The sequence below is a fragment of the Stegostoma tigrinum genome, chromosome 5 (assembly GCF_030684315.1).
Source record: "Stegostoma tigrinum isolate sSteTig4 chromosome 5, sSteTig4.hap1, whole genome shotgun sequence".
Classification (NCBI taxonomy): Eukaryota; Metazoa; Chordata; class Chondrichthyes; order Orectolobiformes; family Stegostomatidae; genus Stegostoma; species Stegostoma tigrinum.
In genome coordinates this window covers 93,856,311-93,877,179 of record NC_081358.1, presented here as the reverse complement: position 1 = coordinate 93,877,179, position 20,869 = coordinate 93,856,311, and the positions used below count along the sequence as shown (strand labels likewise).

The following is a 20,869-nucleotide window of genomic DNA, read 5'->3' as shown; positions in this document are numbered from 1 at the left end:
AGACAGATGTTTGAAATATCAGGGTGTTGAGCACTATGATGATCTGGCACAGAACAGGAGTTGAGACCTGGGGTGCATCAGCCAAAATCTTGTTGAACACATGACAGTTTGAGGGCAGAATGGTTTACTTTGCCTATTTCTTGTGTTATATTCCAAAACAGCCAGAGCCCGCTGCATCCCTGAGCTCTGCCATCTCGCTCAGCATTTAAATAGTAGATTCTTTTTTATTCAGCATTTCTGGCTGAAGACTGTTGTGAATGCTTCAGCCTTATCTTCTGCACTGATGTGCTGCACTCTCCCATCACGGAGGATGGGGATATTGTGCAGCCTCCTTCTCCAGTCACTTGTTTAATTGCCCACCAACATTCATGACTGGCATGACTGTCTTGCACAGCTTCGACCTGATCCCTTGCTTAAGGGATTGTTTGCCTCGGTCTATCATTTGCTGCTTGGCACAAGAGTGGGCCTGATTTGCAACCAGGTTGACATCTCATTTTTTTGGTATGCCTGGTGCTGCTGCTGGCATGTCCTCCTGCACTCACCATTGAACCAGGGTTGATCCCCTGGCTTGGTAGAATTGGACATTGCTGTGTCATGAGGTTGCAGATTGTGTTGGAGTGCAATTCTGCTGCTGATGACCTGGGAGCGCCTCACGGCTGCACAGTCAGGAGTTGCTTGATCTGTTGAAGTCTGTCCTATTTAGACAGTGCCACACAACACAATGGAGGATATTCTCAATGTGAAAGTGTGGCTTCATCTCCACAAGGACCGTGCAGCGGCCCCTCTTACTGTCACAAGTGGGTACATCAGCATTTTGAGGACTGGTTAAAGATGAGGTCAAGTACGTTTGTCCCTCTTGTTGGTTCCTTCACCACCTGACGCAGACTCGACCAGCACAATCAGTAGTACTTTTACCGAGCAACTCCTGGTAGTATTGAAATCCTCTGCCAAGAGTACTGTACAGTCCCCATCCTTGCCTCCCTCATTGCTTCCTCCTAGTGGTGGTCAACATGGAAGAGCACTGATTCATCAGCGGAGGGGATCTGGTACATGAGAATCAGGAGATGTCCCTGTCCACTTTGGACCCAATGCTGGGAGTCTTCATAGTGTCCAGAGTCAATTATGGAGGACTCCCAGGACAGCTCCCTCCCAAGAGTATAGCACTGTGCTGCCACCTCTGCTGGGTCGACCTTGCTGGTGGGACAGGGCATAGCCAGGGACAGTGATACTGGTGTCTGGGACATGGTCAGTAGGTACAATTCTGAGAGTGTAACTATGTTGGCTGCTTGACTAGTCCGGTACAAGATGGCGGCACAGTAGGAGTTCATTCACTCCACCCATTCTTCTTCTTGGTGTCTTCTTCCAGTGGACAACTCCTGGCGTCCGGCGTTGACTCCCAGACTGTCGTAGCGCCCCCACCCCACCCCTCCCCACAGCGTGGCGGGGCAGCACCCCCCAGGCCACGCGGGCTGAAGCAATCTCCCAGCCTCATGTTCCTCAGGGTGAAGCCTGGTGCAGTCTGGAGCCAGGGCCCAGTGCAGACTGCATCTCAGTGCCTGTGTCATATAGGCTGGAAGACCGCTGTTCTGGATTTGTGTTTTGCTGGACATTTTATTTCTCTGTTTTCTAAGATCTTGTAACTAAAGAAGCTGTACCTAGGTATCTTTGTAAGTAAGATGGTGCTGTAGGTGGCGATGTATAAACTTTTCACTGTACTCATTGAGTATATGTGACAATAAAGCTAATTCTATTCTGTGAGGCAGCTCTTCTAATTTTGGCACTACCCCCAGATGTTTGTAGGGTTGTCATTTCTGGTGACTCAGGTGATTGTACGCAGTCAATCTAGTTTAAATTTCAGTGTTTGTTGCAATGGAGGGGCTTGTTAGGCTAGTTCAGACAGCAGTTGAGATCAAGCACATTGCTGTGTATCTGGAGTCACATCTAGACCAGACTGGGTAAGGTGGCAGATTTCCTTCCCTAAAGGGCTTTGGTGAATCAGATTGATTTTATTTTTTAAAACAACAATTGACAACAGTTTCACAGTCTTCAGAAAAATTTTAATTCCAGATACTTTCTCCACCCAGTTCAATGCTGTACCAGCTGCAGTGGCAGGATTGGAAGCAGGGTCCCTTCGGCATGAACTGGGCTTCTGGATTAGCAGTCCAGCAACCATACCACAGTCCCATAGCCTCCCACTAAAACTAAAATCGGTAGCTAAAATCCATCAAGCTCCTGGAACTATCTGGTAAATGTGCACACTTAAAATAACCTTTTGGAAGGATATAAATGTCCTTTTGTTTGTTATTTGTCTAGTTATATTATTTGATTCACAAGATTGTTGCTTATCTTCTTAGTCATTCTATTCATTTGTTTTTAATGTGCAGACTGTTCTTCCACACTTCGCTCACTCCCACCTGGAGGCCTATTGCCTCCACTGTGCCTGTGGGTTTCTGCACTGCGTCCAGTGCTGTTACTCTCCTCTGATCTGCTGCCAGATTCAATACTGTTAAAATCATGCTGTGGCACAATCAGCACTTTTTTTACTTCAGCTTTTACTTGTTTGAGGCCAATCCTCCACTCTACTTGAATCCTGAAAGTAAAGTGATCCAGGGAGGGAGCTTGTCAGTAACATGGCGCCCTTAATTTACATCCCCAATCCCCTCCCCCACCGTCCTACAGCCCAAGTTAAGGAAAAGAAATCACTGCCAGTCTCGTGGCTGGCTCCCACTGATTCACCTCAGTTGCCTGTGCCCTGCTCATCCCCAGTCCCTGTTCAGCAGCATTTTAAAGAGCATCATTATTCACAATCATTGTTACAGCAAGTAAAATGAGGCATTTTCTTTAACTCTGCACACACTGCAGTCTGCTGCTTCTCACTCTAACATCTTTCTTAATGACAGTTGTGAGATTAGGCATTTCAGTAATCTTTGTGAATGTTTAAAGAGCACTTGTTTCATTTTTCTTTGCAAACGTGTTTCAACACAACAGCACAGGGTTGTTCTGAAGTAATAAAGTTTATATCACAAAACACAATTGTTCTGAAGCAGAAAGCAATTAAGAACACTCCAAGGTACCTCGAAGTTAATTAAAATTTTGAAATGGATTGATTAATACAAAAGGAGCAGAAGAGTTCTATATTCAGAGACTGATATGAACAATGTCTGTAATGCGTGGCTGGGGATGAGCAGTGGCTGTCTGCTTAATTTGTAGAGTCTGAAGCCTGGCATTTGACAGTGACAGGAGGATATTAAGATGATGGCATCACATTACTGACAGGATCCCACCGCAATCCCCATCCACCCCCACCCCCGCCAACCACCACCAAACGGTTTTACTGTCAGGATTGTAACAGTGTGGGGGATTGAGCTTAGCCAAGGAGGGGCTTAATTTAAAATCATGTGCATCATGTTGTTCAACCCGAGGGATCAGGAGGCCTGCAAAGTTCTAAACCCAGCGGCAAAATCTGGCAGCAGACCAGAGGAGACTCGAAGTTGTTTTCTTATTTTTGGCCTAACCAAGAAACCCTGACTTCTCACTTCCTCAGCTTTATGTTTGCCTCCTCCTCAACTCAACTCCACCACCTCCCCCCCATCTCACTGATCTTGTTTAAAAGCTTTTTCTAGGGAGCACATCATCTACCTCCAATCTAATTTCAAGCTCATACTAATAATGTGCTGACTTGTATGTAACCTCCACGCCATTGCTATGGGATGGAACTGAATTAACTTTGTATTGTACAGATCCATTTTGGGGGTTAACTTCTCTACTCATCAAGATGAGACAATTCATTGGAAAATAAATTCTTTGGAAATATTAGCTTTTGAAACGTTATGTGATTAGCTCACAGTAGCCTCCTTCTCTACAGGGATCATAGAAAGTGACCCAAACCCCACCTCAAAACATTCTTCTAGCACTACTGTAAAAACAGTCCCTTTAATTCCCATGTCGACTGTCCACCCAGAAAAACTATGACTGCTTTTAAGACATCTGTCCAAAAGTACGAGAAATCCAATGGCAATGGCTCAACCTGGTTTTGCATTAGTCTGGCTTTAGTTCAAATTGAGCTTGCACAGGTGAGAAGATGGTATAAAGGCTCATAGTCATCCAGCCCCATTTATTTTTATATAAAACAAACTTTCTCAAACAATCCACCTTCACGTAAATCCTTCTCAAGGGAGTTGGCAAAATTTCTTCAACCAAGTCTCCAAATACACATCTTTGAATGGTCACACTGAATTATGTGGTTCAGTCAGAAATTGTTCTTGGGAAAGGGAATGTAGTGGGACTAGGTATTATAAAACAAATCAGTGTAAATGTATGCCTCACTTCATATCCCATTCTTTCGACTTCAATGGAGCCAAATGTTTAATGGCATTTATAATAAGCAGCCTGCTCAGCACTATCATACAGGCGAGATTTCTTCTCCTCTGCTTCAGGTGAGAAGTATCGCCAGCTTACTATTCCAATTTTACATCCTACAGCAGGAACTTGTCATTAGGGATGCTGGTTTCTTCCACAGAAGACAAACAGGTCGGACCAAATCCTACGTTTGCTAAAGGAGACAGACAATCTTAAACTGATGGCAAATTTATACTCCTACCCTTTCAAAGGGGCATTTTGTTTCCCATGTTGAGTATGGATGCGGCCATTGACCATACTGCCACATTACTGAGCAGAGTGCAGCAACATTAGTGTACAGGGCTGTTAGAGGGTTAGATCATAGGTACAGAAGGAGGCCATTCAGCCCCCCAGTCTTATTCTGTCAGTCAGCATGATTGTGGCTGATTTATCATCCAAATCCAAACACCTGCCTAACAGGCCTATATGCCTTGATATTTTTAGCTAGTAATTAATCAAGCTTAATTTTTAAATTAAAAGTTGATTAAGCATCAATTTCCATTTGTGGACGTGATTCCAAACTCATGTCACTATTTATGTGAAGCTGTTCCTTCCCCCCAATTTCACTCTTGAAATCCTGAGGCTGTAACTTTGTGATTATGCCCCTGGGCTTTTCTCCAGCTACCAAATCCACTCTCCTTAATGTCTTGACAACTTCAAACAAAACGGTACATACCTTTTAAATTCCCTCAATACAACCTTAATTAATGTAATCTCCCCAATAATTTCATTCTTGAATTTCACATATCACTCTGGTAAACCTACACTCCCCCGCCTTGCCCCAGCCCTCTCTCAAAATTCTCTATCCAGAATCACAGATCATTCCAAGACAGACCCAACCAAGACTCTATATGAGAGTGAAGCTTGACCTCTTTATTCTATTCCTTTTGATATAATGCACATTATTACATCTGTACCTGATCATGATACCTTAAACAGTGTGTACCTGTACTTCCAAATCTCTTGGGATCCCTCTTTTTGAGTTCTCACAATTCAGAAAGTAGCATGTTCTATCTTTAGGTTCAAAGCTTGCATTAAAATCTATTTGCCATACCTTTTTCCCCAATCCCTTAATTAAGTCAACATCCCTTTGTAAGTGCAAATAGGAAGTTATGATGTTACCTCTATTTATGACATGGCCAAATTTGGATACGTGGCTTTCTGTCCCTTTATCAAATTTACAAGTAAAAAGCTAGACCAAAATGCAGATTGTGTGGAATATTATCACGCATACTTACCCATTATCCCTACTCGCAGTCTACTTCTGCTCAGGCAATTCATTTAACCAGGTAATAAATTCCACAAACTTCAACATTAGATTGCAATTTCTTATGAGGGACTTTATTAACTGCCTTCTAGGTATCCTTATAAATAACATTCATGGATATTCTCCTGCCATTGCTTCAAAACATTCAATCAGATTCATCTGGCATGACCTATTCTTTACAAATCCACACGGATTATCCCTGATTGGCTGAAAAACTTCAGTCATCCTATTTTTAAATTATAGATTCCAGACATCTCTCAAGAGCAGATGTTAAAACTAACTATAATTCCCTGGTATCCTTCTCTCACATTTCTTAAAACAAACATCCCCTGTAGTCGGAATGCTTTAAAACACGATCTGAAGTCTGACTATCAATCTGAATGTTGATCGGAGATCGTTCAGTTCAGTTTGCACGGCAAATTCCCGCTTTAAGTATGATTCACAACATTTCCCTTGTGGGTAAAAGCAAGCACTTTAAATCTCAATGCATCTTCATTATTACTGACGGCTGACTTTGCAAATGTTTGAATATGTTCTTATCAATGTTTTGGTTTGAGTGAATATTACTGAATTCCAAATCAGTTTACAAATCCCATTTCTAGAGAGGATGGGAGAGTGGAGAAAAAAGACAGATTGAAGAGGGCAGGACAGGAGAAGAATTTGGAAGGAGTGAGAGGAGCATAGGAAAGGGAAGGGGACAACTGGAGGGAGAGATCAAAAGCATGTGCCGGGGGTGCGGTGGGGTAACAAACAGCTGTATTGGAGACGGACAAGAATTATAGAAAATAGCAGGAATAAGAGAAGTAGGATATCAGAAAAGGAAACATTCTTTGAGAGGCTGCTCCACCAATAAATAAAACCTCAGACGATACACACCATCCCATTCTCATTGGTGGGTGGATGGATGGGGGAAGGGGTGGTAGGGAGGTGGGGAGGAGGGGTATGTGGGGCACAAAGCATCGGGAGGGGTGCAAACCAGACCCTGGCAGATGGCCAGAGAGATGCCATTTCCTTCCCATCATTCCCCTGGGTCTTTCCCCAATTATCTTAAACCTGTGTTCAAGTTACCAACTCTCCTGCTAGTGGAAATATTTTCTCTTTATCAAAATTTTGAACGTTTCCATTAAATCTCTCCTTAACCTTTGTTGCTATAAGTAGAATAACCCCAGCCTTTCCAATTTTCCAACATAACTGAAGTCTCTAGCTGTATTCTGGCAAATCTCTGTGCCCTTTTCATGGTCCTCACGTGAATCTTGATGTGAACTAGAGTCAGATTACTCCATTGCAACACACAAGAAAATAATTAAAATAGAAAAAGCTAGAAATACTCAATGTCAAACAACATATGCAGGGAGAGAAACAATGCTGATGTTTCAGATCAATGATCTTTCAACAGGGTTGGAAAGCACTTAGGCACTTAACAGGTATTATTAGTTAAGTGCAGAGACAGGGAAAGGAGAGTCAGTAGAGGGTGGGGGTATAAAGAACAAGGAAATGCAGGCAATGGGTGGAAAGCAGGATGAATTGAATTACAAAATGGGTGAAGGCAATGCAAATAGGGCTGGAAAAAGTATAAGAAAGGTGTAACACAAATACAATTCAGTTTAATTCAATTTAATGTTGGATTTTCTCTATTTGTATTGCTGCTATAATTTACTTTCTATATTCATAACAGAAATTGTCCACGGCTCGTACTTCCCCCTCTAGCAGGAGAATTTAATCATACTGCTACCGGTTTGGACCATCAGATTCTGGTGCTACAGACACACAAATCTACCACAGTGAAAACGGGAAGGTAAACAGGAAGTGCATATAGCTGTGAGATTTTTGTCAGATAATAGATTCTGTACAGAGTTGCTGCCTCTCTTGAGCATTCAGTTTAGTTCCTGCAAATATATCAGCACCGCAGGAATACCACAAAATTTGCATGATGGATATCTATTATCCAGTGGTCTCCTCTGAGTGGCGATATATTGTTACATATCTTTATGATAAAAGCATGCATAAAGAAAAAAGGTTTAAAAAATGATAGGTAGTATTGCAATTTTTTTCAGTGCAAGAAGAAAAAGTAAATCAGCACTGTCACACTTCTATGCATAAAAATCAATATATACGTAGGTAATGAAACGCTTACTCACCTGCAACTTGTAGTTACATTCAAAAGCGTCTCAAAGACAACCAATGACAAACACGCAGTCAAAACCTAAACACACAAAAGGCATATATTTACAGTTTTCTGATCTTCCGTCCATCTGTTTTTCTTTCTGACCTGAAAAAATGATCTGTGTAGAGTGAAGATCCAAACTGATGGAGTAGTTTTAACTATAATGAAGGGTCTGCCAATTTTTGGATTGTCCCCACCCACACCTATCCCCATCCAATGATTCAGACAAGAACTCTCAAATTTCACAATGACTGCCTATAGCCCGTAAATCACAAAATCAATTCCAAAGTAACAGATATCACTCTAACTGATGGAAACTAATGAAATCAAATTATTCCATTAATCTTAGTTTTCAAAATTTCAGAAACTTTATGATGGTACATATTAGAATAATTAACATTCCTCATCTGAATATTTAATATTGTACCACACCTGAGGTTACCATGAAGAACTCCCCTTCTCAACCCCCCAAACACCTTGCCTGAGGCACGGTGATCCTGAGGTTAAACTACCACCAGTTCCTCCTGTCTCGAATGAGACTGCAGCCCTATAGTACAGTAGGATTATGACAACTTTACTTTATCTTTCATTTAATATACCAGGGATAAACGTAGCAAAGAAAAAGGAAGATACTCCAAATATATGAAGTACAAGTCAACATTTCATTTGGATATAAAATGTCTTTTGTATGGGACTAGTAACAAAGTAAGATTACCAGACCATCTGACTGTAAATAAACAAAAATCAGCTACTACACAGTAGAGTACTTTCAGTACTCTTAGTTACATTATTTTATTCATAGGGCTTTATTCACACCACAAATAACAAAATTATAGGATTAAATGTGCATTCTGAGCAAACAGCAATACTCTTGCCTGCAGCTAGAAAGCAGAAATCGAATAAAGTAACCAGCTCCTGGGTCAATGTCTCTCATGACATATCTGCACAGGAGATGATTTTAGGAAGCATGTACTCATTGGTTGGAGGTTGGTTAGTCAGGCCTGTGCCTGGCAGATTATCCCACAGAAGGTGCAAGCGAAGACTGTAGCTGGATCTATCCTTCCTCATTGTGCAGGCTCTTTGCTCAGTCTCTGTAGCGTTCTTGAAGCAGCATCTCAAGATGTCATAATCCCTGACCTGAGCTGCCCACTGATGATGGTTGATGTAGTGCACAGGGAGGGACCCCTTCAGAGACTCCTCAAAATGCTTGAATGGGGCCCTTCTGTTTAGTGTATCATACAGAGAACTGACCAATTTTGTGCAGCTGACTGTCACTCATATGCACCATGATCCGTCCAATACAATTGGCTTTGCAAGAGGATGGCATTGATGCTGGTGACGTGAGCTGTTTCCGGGCCTTCAACGATTGTGATGCAGTTTTACCAGCAGATTGCGAAGATGATGCAGACGTAACACTGATGGAAGCGCTCTCGAAAGCAATACTGTGATCTAGGGCTTGGTGCCAGCTAGAAGAGCAAGGGTTGAAGACAATGACATTGTAGATTTTTGAGTTTGGTTTGTGTTCTCAGGCTGTGGTTACTCCTTATTTGTTTGTAGTGTTTGCAGAATGCACTATTTGCTGTAGAAAGCTTATTATCCACTTTCTTTTCAACAACAGCATTGTGTTATCGAAGACAATGCCTGAAGTCTTATATTCTTCTTGGAATATAGATTGATGCAGGGCTTCAGTTTTCTCCAAATTAATTTTTAATCTCAGCCTGAAAGGGATAGCAGGCCCCAATGGAAGGTAAGTGAGGCACCCTCTCTCTCCTCAACATGCAAGTATATAAAGTGCAGCTATGGCCCATTAGGGAGGTTGGAGTTGTTGGGCCATTCAATAAAAAAAGTGGAGTTTCCTTTCCTAACATTAAGTTTCCCAATGAGTTGCAGGAACGCTTTGAGAAGCCATACCTAGAGCAGGAAAATTCCACCTGACTCCAAAGCATCAAGGCATCTGGAAGGTTTATCGGGACAACTAGATTTTGAAACAAAAACACAAATTGCTGGAAAAGCTCAGTAGATCTGGCAGTATCGGTGGAGAGAAATCAGAGCTAATGTTGCAGATTAGGTGACCCTTCCTCAGAATGGATTTGACCATTTCTCAGCTTTGATTTTGCTTACACAGATAGTTATATTTAATGCTATGAGTAATGTACAATTCTCTCTCATGCAGCCTCACAATTATTGGTTAACAGATGCTGCAAACAAATCAGTTAAAGGATTACGAGGATAAAATTGAGATTATGGTAACGATACAATGAAGCCTTTTGAGGTTTGGTACAGAAATGTCTGTGGCAGTGCTCGCACTCATCAGTTTGTTATTACGGAATGTGGGTTTTCAGTGTTTACTCTCTGAAGTCTTGCACTCCATTATTGTGGTGTTTGCGTTTAAAATGCATATTCTTTGAAATTCTCTTCAATTGGAGTTTCAAAGGAAATGCATTTCTGACATTTAGACCATGAAATAATGTGCACAAAATGTATCGGAACAAAAATTTTACAAATGAGAACACCTGTAAACAAAAAGATCAATTGTTACTGATGACTGTAAGACATTATTAATAAAGCATCATTATACAGGAAAATTGTAGTAATAAACTACCAAGGGTCACAGTAGTATGTTAAGCAGACTTGGTAGAACAAAATAGGCTACGAGTGTTCCCAAGGGGCTTGTGCTGAGGCTTCAGCTTTTCACATGGACTCGAATGAAGTGATGGAGAATTAGACATCAAAGTTAGCAGATGGCATCAAAATGGGACGCACAATAAGCTGCCCAGGTGGAGCAGAACTTTAAAAAGCAACTAACAGCTTCACAGTTGGCAAATAGAGCTCAGTGTAGGGGAATGTGAAGGCATTCCACATTAGTTTCAGATGTCAGTATACACAATTCACTAAAACTAGTAGATACGTAGAAAACAAATATCAAAAAAGACTCTCAGAATATCTGCATTTATCTCAGTAGGTCTGAACTACAGAGATGAGGAGGTGACGATTCAATTTGACAGAGAGAGCTCACCTTGAGTTCTGGGTGCTGCATCTCAGGGCAGCTACAAAGGCCTTAGTGAAGGTGCAGTACAGATTCAACAGAATGGGATCAAAATTACAATAACTGAAAGGCTTCAATTATGACAGCAGAGATAATGGGAACTGCAGATGCTGGAGATTCCAAGATAATAAAATGTGAGGCTGGATGAACACAGCAGGCCAAGCAGCATCTCAGGAGCACAAAAGCTGACGTTTCGGGCCTAGACCCTTCATCAGAGAGGGGGATGGGGGGAGGGAACTGGAATAAATAGGGAGAGAGGGGGAGGCGGACCGAAGATGGAGAGTAAAGAAGATAGGTGGAGAGGGTGTAGGTGGGGACGTAGGGAGGGGATAGGTCAGTCCAGGGAAGACGGACAGGTCAAGGAGGTGGGATGAGGTTAGTAGGTAGCTGGGGGTGCGGCTTGGGGTGGGAGGAAGGGATGGGTGAGAGGAAGAACCGGTTAGGGAGGCAGAGACAGGTTGGACTGGTTTTGGGATGCAGTGGGTGGGGGGGAAGAGCTGGGCTGGTTGTGTGGTGCAGTGGGGGGAGGGGATGCACTGGGCTGGTTTAGGGATGCAGTGGGGGAAGGGGAGATTTTGAAACTGGTGAAGTCCACATTGATACCATATGGCTGCAGGGTTCCCAGGCGGAATATGAGTTGCTGTTCCTGCAACCTTCGGGTGGCATCATTGTGGCAGTGCAGGAGGCCCATGATGGACATGTCATCAAGAGAATGGGAGGGGGAGTGGAAATGGTTTGCGACTGGGAGGTGCAGTTGTTTGTTGCGAACTGAGCGGAGGTGTTCTGCAAAGCGGTCCCCAAGCCTCCGCTTGGTTTCCCCAATGTAGAGGAAGCCGCACCGGGTACAGTGGTTGCAGTATACCACATTGGCAGATGTGCAAGTGAACCTCTGCTTAATGTGGAATGTCATCTTGGGGCCTGGGATGGGGGTGAGGGAGGAGGTGTGGGGACAAGTGTAGCATTTCCTGCGGTTGCAGGGGAAGGTGCCGGGTGTGGTGGGGTTGGAGGGCAGTGTGGAGCGAACAAGGGAGTCACGGAGAGAGTGGTCTCTCCGGAAAGCAGACAGGGGTGGGGATGGAAAAATGTCTTGGGTGGTGGGGTCGGATTGTAAATGGCGGAAGTGTCGGAGGATAATGCGTTGTATCCGGAGGTTGGTAGGGTGGTGTGTGAGAACGAGGGGGATCCTCTTGGGGCGGTTGTGGCGGGGGCGGGGTGTGAGGGATGTGTCGCGGGAAATGCGGGAGACGCGGTCAAGGGCGTTCTCAATCACCGTGGGGGGGAAGTTGCGGTCCTTAAAGAACTTGGACATCTGGGATGTGCGGGAGTGGAATGTCTTATCGTGGGAGCAGATGCGGCGGAGGCGGAGGAATTGGGAATAGGGGATGGAATTTTTGCAGGAGGGTGGGTGGGAGGAGGTGTATTCTAGGTAGCTGTGGGAGTCGGTGGGCTTGAAATGGACATCAGTTACAAGCTGGTTGCCTGAGATGGAGACTGAGAGGTCCAGGAAGGTGAGGGATGTGCTGGAGATGGCCCAGGTGAACTGAAGGTTGGGGTGGAAGGTGTTGGTGAAGTGGATGAACTGTTCGAGCTCCTCTGGGGAGCAAGAGGCGGCGCCGATACAGTCATCAATGTACCGGAGGAAGAGGTGGGGTTTGGGGCCTGTGTAGGTGCGGAAGATGGACTGTTCCACGTAACCTACAAAGAGGCAGGCATAGCTGGGGCCCATGGCCACCCCCTTAGTCTGTAGGAAGTGGGAGGAGTCAAAAGAGAAGTTGTTGAGTGTGAGGACGAGTTCCGCTAGGCGGATGAGAGTGTCGGTGGAGGGGGCCTGGTCGGGCCTGCGGGACAGGAAGAAGCGGAGGGCCTTGAGGCCATCTCCATGCGAATTATGACAGCAGGTTTCATAAACTGGAGCTTTACTGCTTTGTGCATCATACACCTTGGAACGATCTAATCAGGGAATTTTTTAAAAAATGGATTCAATGGAGTGGAAAGCATGAAAAAGTATTTCCTCTGCCGTGAGGAAGCTGAAACTTAAGATTAGACCTTGGCTATTCAGTGCCTCAGAACTGCTTTGTCAGGTAAGAGTGTCAAGTGATAAGGTGGGTAAATGATATTACTTCAACAGTTCTCAGATCGAACAATAAAACAGGCAAGCACCTGAGATACTTATTTGAAAGTCTATGGTCCTTGAATAGGAACTAGCTTCAAAATGCTAACCAACCTTGCACTGTCCTCTGAAATAATAGATTCTTTGTTGCAATATGACCAATTGATCCGAAATTAATCTCCCGATTTGCAGCTCCAAAATCTAAATATATAATGTCATTGTCCACTAAGCTGTAAGTTTTTTTAATAACTAACTATCTCCAATGGGAGAGAATCTAATTAATTCTGGCTGAAGCTGGGATGTGATCTCTCAACATACATAGGAACTGATTACTTTGTTGCAGCAGACGACTATTCTGGCAACGGGGGAAATGGATGAGTTGACTTTGACAATTTCAGTAGTGGTCGTTGAATACCTAAAAGGATACCTCAGCAGTTTATGGAATTCCTGACATAGTCACAAGTGATAATGGCCCTCATTTCATGAGTGAAAGATTCAGTCACTTCATGAAAAATTGGAAAATTCAACACTGTCCCCTGTCATTTGGGAAGGCAACAGCAGAAAGCAAGCAAGTCCCATCCAGACATACACGTGGCAATCCTCCAGCATAGAAACATATCTACAGAAAGTATGGACATAACAAGAATCATTATTTATTACAATAAAATAATTCTAACCAAAGATAATCAATTATGAACCACTGATGTACAACTCTGCAAGTTCAACCTCTACTCCACTTACGAAACCATCCCCATTATACATGCACAGGGACAGGTGCGGAGACACAGAAGATTTTGCATGTTATTGATGGAAAGACTGGGAAGGCAGTTCAATAGTCCATATTCACAGCATTTACTGAGATGACCCTTTTGTCGAGCAGAACGCTGCTTGCTGATCTTCCTTTTCAAAGTACTTTCACTTGTTTGCAGGAGATACAGGGTGACTGATTCATAATAAACCAAAATTTTTGTAAGTAAGTGCAAGTGACAGAATAAAAGCAACAGCAAACAAAAACAAAGCCGCTGGAAAAGCCAAGCAGGTCTAGTAGCGTCTATGAAGGGAAAAATCGAGTTAAGGTTTCGGGTCCTGTGACCCTTTCTGAGGAAGGGTCAGCAGATCTAAAATGTTAACTCAGTTATTCCCTTCACAGATGTTACCAGGCCTGCTGAGCTTTTCTAGCGGCTTTGCTTTTGTTCCTAATTTACAGTATCCACAGTACTTTCGGTTTTTATTTAGTAAAGGGTAAACAATCTGGCTACCTTCAGCCTTGAAGTGTTTTCTACTGCAAATCACAAACTGCTTCTTCCTTTCCAGCATCTGGACCTGAGCATTCACAACTGAAGCGGTTCTCCACTCAGGAGCCAATCACAAATGTTGGTAGGCAGAAAGCCTTTGTCACTGATAACTGGTCGCTATTTCACAGACTAATCAGATGCATGTTACTGGCTGAAGCTCCATTTGTACAAATGGCCCCAGACCATCTGTAACTAGGCTTTCCCCACTGCTTCCTACACAACTGTTGGGTCAAGCAGTTGCAATGAGAGTCTGGTAACATGCTTTCAAAAAGTGTAGGATTCATTCAAAAATCTCTGGCTTTCACAAGCGTTCTTTTCCTTTCCTCACTGAAAAACACAGAAAAATAAAAAAGGTAGGGCTTCTACTTGATTATGGGCATCATCTTATTTCCACCAGAAAAATTCTCATAACATGCTATACTTAAGATCTTTAAAACTAAGAATGGAGTCTGTCACTTTAGTGTTGGTTATAACTGTGTTCAGGTCTTAAAGTTAATGACATGGTACTTAAATTCAATGTACTGTTTTCTTCACATCATCATCAACTGTGACACATTTCTTACAGCATCATGTGACAAACAACCTTGAACAGAAATCACCCATTTCTATACAACCCTTGTGGAGAGGACTAGCCTTGGGTCGAAAGCAAAAATCAAAAAATTGTGCATTTTTAAAAAGAAAATTACAGAACTCCCAAGTACAATAATTTCCTGCTTTAGCATATTTCATCCAGAGTTGCGGGCAGTCAAGACGGTTTAAAAGTCTGTAGTTTAATTTCAGGCTTCAGATGGCATCAGGAACTCTGGAGATCCAACTACAGCATTTAACTCATTCTCTCGCATGCACATGATGTTTGTGGGAAGTGCTGTGGTCTTGATCGTAAACACAGTGGTAAAAATCAATAACAAGTGGCATCAAATTGCTAGACACAACATACAATTACATTGTCATGACTGCAGAATTCAGGGCCTGATTTAACTGCAAGGTATAATAAGGGAAATAGCTTTCCGTCAGGAAGGAAAATTTTTTGAGAATCAAAACTTATTGACAATAACAAAGCAGGAATTCAAAAGAATATAAAATGGCACATTTTGTAACCTCCCATAAACTCTCATTTCCCTGAAGGAGTTGAAAAGTAATAAAGAGAAAATAATGGCACTCATGAACTTAGAAGAAATGGCATAATTTACTTAAATTAGAGATAATTCTCAAAATACAAAAATGCCATTTCTGATAGCCACTGAAATTTTCATTTTTCTCCCCAGTTGTGCTGGGAATGATGTAATAGGGCATTCAGTAGAGTATATACACTTTAAGACTAGATAGTCAGAGACTCTTTACCTTGGGTGGAGGTAGCTATTATGAGGGGGCATAGTTTTAAAGTGAGTGGAGGCAGAAACAGGGAAGACATCAGGAGTAGGTTCTTTACTCAGAGTGGTAGGGGTGTGGAATGCATTGCTAGACAGGGTAGTGGAGTCCACCCCATTAGGAGCATTTAAGCAGCTATTAGGTAGATATATGGATACTAGTATAACACATGTGTGGAGGTTGGATTGACCTTAGGACTAGAGTAAAAGTTCGGCACAACATCGTGGGCCGAAGTGCCTGTACTGTGCTGTACTGTTTTATGCTCAATGCCTTTTCTAGTTTTTAAGCTGCTGCTCTTCATGCAGTAGCCCATTGCTCACCTTGGGGCATCACAATGAAAACAAATACTGCCCTCAGCCAATGCCCAAATATATACATTGCAAACCAGGGTAACTGCAGGGGAATGGAATATAACAAAGTGTGAAGCTGGATGAACACAGCAGGCCAAGCAGCATCTCAGGAGCACAAAAGCTGACGTTTCGGGCCTAGACCCTTCATCAGAGAGGGGGATGGGGAGAGGGAACTGGAATAAATAGGGAGAGGGGGGAGGCAGACTGAAGATGGAGAGAAAACAAGATAGGTAGAGAGGAGAGTATAGGTGAGGAGATAGGGAGGGGATAGGTCAGTCCAGGGAAGATGGACAGGTCAAGGAGGCAGGATGAGGTGGTAGGTAGGAAATGGAGGTGCGGCTTGAGATGGGAGGAAGGGATAGGTGAGAGGAGGAACAGGTTAGGGAAGCAGAGACAGGCTGGGCTGGTTTTAGGATGCAGTATGGGGAGGGGACGAACTGGGCTGGTTTTGGGATGCAGTGGGGAAAGGGGAGATTTTGAAGCTTGTGAAGTCCACATTGATACCATTGGGCTGCAGGGTTCCCAAGCGGAATATGAGTTGCTGTTCTTGCAACCTTCGGGTGGCATCATTGTGGCACTGCAGGAGGCCCATGATGGACATGTCGTCTGAGGAATGGGAGGGGGAGCTGAAATGGTTCGCGACTGGGAGGTGCAGCTGTTTGTTGCGAACCGAGCGGAGGTGTTCTGCAAAGCGGTCCCCAAGCCTCCGCTTGGTTTCCCCAATGTAGAGGAAGCCATACCGGGTACAATGGATACAGAATACCACACTAGCAGCTGTGCAGGTGAACATCTGCTTGATATGGAACGTCATTTTGGGGCCTGGGATAGGGGTGAGGGAGGAGGTGTGGCGGCAAGTGTAGCACTTTCTGCGGTTGCAGGGGAAGGTGCCGGGTGTGGTGGGGTTGGAGGGCAGTGTGGAGCGAACAAGGGAGTCACGGAGAGAGTGGTCTCTCCGGAAAGCAGACAGGGGTGGGGATGGAAAAATAGCTTGGGTGGTGGGGTCGGATTGTAGATGGCGGAAGTGTCGGAGGATGATGTGTTGTATCCGGAGGTTAGTGGGGTGGTATGTGAGAATGAGGGGGATCCTCTGGGAGGGGGGGGGGGGGGGGGGTGGCGGTTGTGACAGGGGCGGGGTGTGAGGGATGTGTTGCGGGAGACGCGGTCAAGGGCATTCTCGACCACTGCGGGGGGCAAGTTGCAGTCCTTGAAGAATGAAATGGACATCAGTTTCTAGCTGGTTACCTGAGATGGAGACTGAGAGGTCCAGGAAGGTGAGGGATGTGTTGGAGATGGCCCAGGTGAACTTGAGGTTGGGGTGGAAGGTGTTGGTGAAGTGGATGAACTGTTCGAGCTCCTCTGGGGAGCAAGAGGCGGTGCCGATACAGTCATCAATGTACCGGAGGAAGAGGCGGGGTTTAGGGAATGAGGCGTTTGTGCGAAAGAAGGTGGATTGTGCCACTCTGGCCCAGGAGTGCTCAGGTTATCTCATGTGACCGTATCACCACCTGAAAGCAGATGTCTGTGGATTAAACTCTGCCTTTACAGATTAGCTAAAAATTAGAAGAAAACCTTTAATAGATAACAAGGTGTAGGGCTGGCTGAACACAGCAGGCCAAGCAGCAGAGGAGCAGGAAGGCTTATGTTTAGGGCCTAGATCCTTCTTCAGAAATGGAATAAAAAACAGGAGAGGTCCTTTGCAGGTGTGAGAGAGGGAGGATCTGAGCTGCGTAGGCTTGATTGTATTGACAAGAGATGCCGGCGCGTTGCTGCGCGTGTGCCTTTCAGTAGAAACAGGGAGAAACGCATCTGAAAAATCGCAATGTTCTGAATGTAGGCATTGTCATGGTTAGGGCCAAATTGGGAAGGCCTGAATGTGGACTGTAGTCCATTGGGGATGATCTGGTTCCGTAGGCAGGTATTAAGAAAGGTCACGTGGCTGTAGTACCTGGTTTGCTTCAGCATGTCAAACAGTTTCAAGGCCGAAGAGATTACAAGAGAGTTGCAGCGGGAGAGAGATTCAGAGGTTTTTATGGGGAGAGGAGGAGGGGAATTTCTGAAGGAGGGTCTAGGCCTAGGTCTAGGTCCTGAGGCACTTCAGAACAGTATTATAAGGCAAAATGGAACTGAACTCCAAAAGGAGCACTAGTTCAAATGACCAAATGGTTAGAAAGAGACAGGTTTTAGAGAAAGTGTCAGGGAAGGAAAGCAATGTAAAATTTTAGGGAGCAAACTTTAAAGTCGAGTTTTAGGAGTGGAAAGCATAGTGACCAGTATTCCGAATGGTTGTTTTCTCAGATCAGTCCCCAGTTTTTTAAAAAATCCACACAAATAGAAAGACATGGTCGTTATAATTGCTTGACCAGGTGTAAGTGGGGTCAATGAGCATAGGGTTCATGGTCGCATGAGTGTTAACAGCAGCAGAGTTCTGGATTGTGGAGCATAGAACATGGGAAGCTACCCAGGAATACATTGAATAGACATATCCAGATGTAATACGCAGAGCATGTCTTCAGTCAATGTGCCGAGGCAATGACAGACTAAGGGAGGGACAAAGATGGCTCTAGTGACGCCGTGAATACGTTCTGAACCACTCACCTTAGTTCAAACAGCTCACCAGTGTTAACAGATTTGTTGAGTTACCAGGTACGGATGAAGTTGATGGTTAGGAAGTTGAGTTTGTGATGGGACACAAAGTTGATAACTTCAGTTTTCCCAATATTTAAAACAGATAGCAGGCAAGGCATCTGTAAATTACAGAGTGCAGGTGTGGAGAGGGATGCTGGGAGATTGAGCTCGGGGTCATCAGCATATATGTGAGAACTAATGCATCCTGGACGATGTCACTAAGGGGATGCTGCAGATGAGAGATAGGAAGGGTCCAAGAACAGAATGTAGAAGATACCAGAGGTAAATACAGTCATGAGACATTAAAGCCATTGAGCGTGATTCCTTGTTTTTGAATAGACAGAAAAGAAAGGAAGTAAACACAGTTCCAACCCATTAGACAACACTGAAGAGACATGGAGGAAGATGGCAAGATCAACCATGCGAAAGGCTGCATCCTGGTCAAGAAAGCTAAGGAAAAATAGACTTTTGCCACAATTCCACTGGACGTAATTTGTGACTTTGACAATAGCTGTTTCAATATGATGGAGTGGGGTAGGCAAAGTAAGGGAAGTGGCAGAGGTACTGAACTGAAGGCCTCAAATCATAGCTACAAAGAAGGCCGTTAGCTCTTTGCTTGTTCTTAGAGTAGAGTGTGGAGGAAAACAGGCAGAGGGTTGAAGATGAAGAATGTGTTCAGAAGTCTGAATGCACCTTCCAGAGAATTAAGTATTTTACAACAACTACATTTCAAATTTAGGAAATGAAGCAGCTAAACTGCACAAAGAAAGCTCCCACAAACCGCAATAAGCAAATGTCGATTGTGGGATGAATACTGTTCTTCTACAAAATAGCATTAACTTTTTTTTTACATCTATCATGACAGCAGATGAGGTCTTGATTAAATCATTCATTTGAATGTCGGTGTTTCTGAAGGTGCAGCACTCCTCCAGTACTGTAGTGCACTTTTGTACTTAAAGCCTCTCAAGTAAGAAACGTCACAAGGCTTTTGGTACTGACAGGGAGGTTTTATGCTACATGCAAATACTTTTAAGCAGGTGTGACACCTGCATTTGTGAAGATATCATAAGCTGACCATTGTTTTTGGCTACCTAATTTTTAGAAAAGCTACTGTAATGAAATACAGATACACAGATGGCACAGATAATTTCAATCAAATACACTAGCCCTATTAAATTGAAAACAGCACAGGAAACTCATCCTGGCATTATAAATAACTTCATGTTTACATTCAGTGGTGGGTATAGTAGTAGGTGTGAAAAATTTTGATCAGAATGATTTAGAAATTGATTGAAAAGTTAGACAAATGGCACTTATAAGACAGAAAACTTGCACGAGTGCCATGGGGTAAAAGCAGATATCCATGTGAACTTTACAAGAGAACAAGGAGCTAGAGGAGAAATAGGATGTTGAACAAACTGCTTGAAAAGAAACAGTTGGAACCATATTCCACAGCAACTTGGAAATGACAGCTTGGTGAGTACTTAAAGAGGATTAATTTGCAGAATTATGAAGAAACACTCTAGAGCAGAACTAAATCTTTCAAGAGAGCTGATAAAGGAATAATAAGAGGTTAAATAATGTTGTAAAATTCAAAGAAAATACTTGCATTTATATCACACTTTTCACAACTACTAGATGTAGCAGTGTTTTATTACTAACGTTTTACGGCTACTGAAGTATTTTTTGAAGTGCCTTAGATGTTGTAAACGAGATGACACATACAGGCTGTGAAGAAACAGGTTAAATACACGAGCATAAGATTATAAAGTGTGAAGCTGGATGAACACAGCAGGCCAAGCAGCATCTCAGGAGCACAAAAGCTGACATTTCGGGCCTAGATCCAGCTTCACACTTTATCATCTTGGATTCTCCAGCATCTGCAGTTCCCATTATCTCTTAAATACACGAGCAACAAGATGACAGAGTAAAATGCAGGGACGTATAACTTTCTGGACACGTGGGTTCAAATCCCACCATAACAGGCTGTGAAATTCAAATTCAATAAAATTCTGGAAGAAAAAGCTAGTTTAATGGTGAACACACTGTCTATTATTGTAAAATCCCACCTAGTTCACTAAAGTCCTTCAGGGAAGGTAATCTACCATTCTTACCTGATCTGGCCTACAGATGCACTGAAATGTGCTTGCTTATTACTAAGACTTCCAATAAGATCATAACTGATCTGATAATGCTCAACGCCACTTTATTGCCTTTGCTCTGTAACCCATGATTCTCGTACCGAT

At 43.4% G+C, this 20,869-nt stretch overlaps 1 protein-coding gene across 8 annotated transcripts in view; it reads right to left on the bottom strand.

Annotated features, from left to right (window-relative positions):
• Nucleotides 1-20,869, bottom strand: part of LOC125452058 (transmembrane protein 241-like) — a 141,024-nt gene that overhangs the window by 27,894 nt on the left and 92,261 nt on the right. The window contains exon 14 of one of the 8 annotated variants that reach the window (XM_048529984.2): nt 7,804-7,868. The exons of the other annotated variants lie outside the window; for them this stretch is intronic. Coding sequence (XP_048385941.1) covers nt 7,804-7,868 — 65 coding nt within the window. The remainder of the gene's footprint in view (nt 1-7,803; nt 7,869-20,869) is intronic. 8 annotated transcript variants of the gene reach the window in all.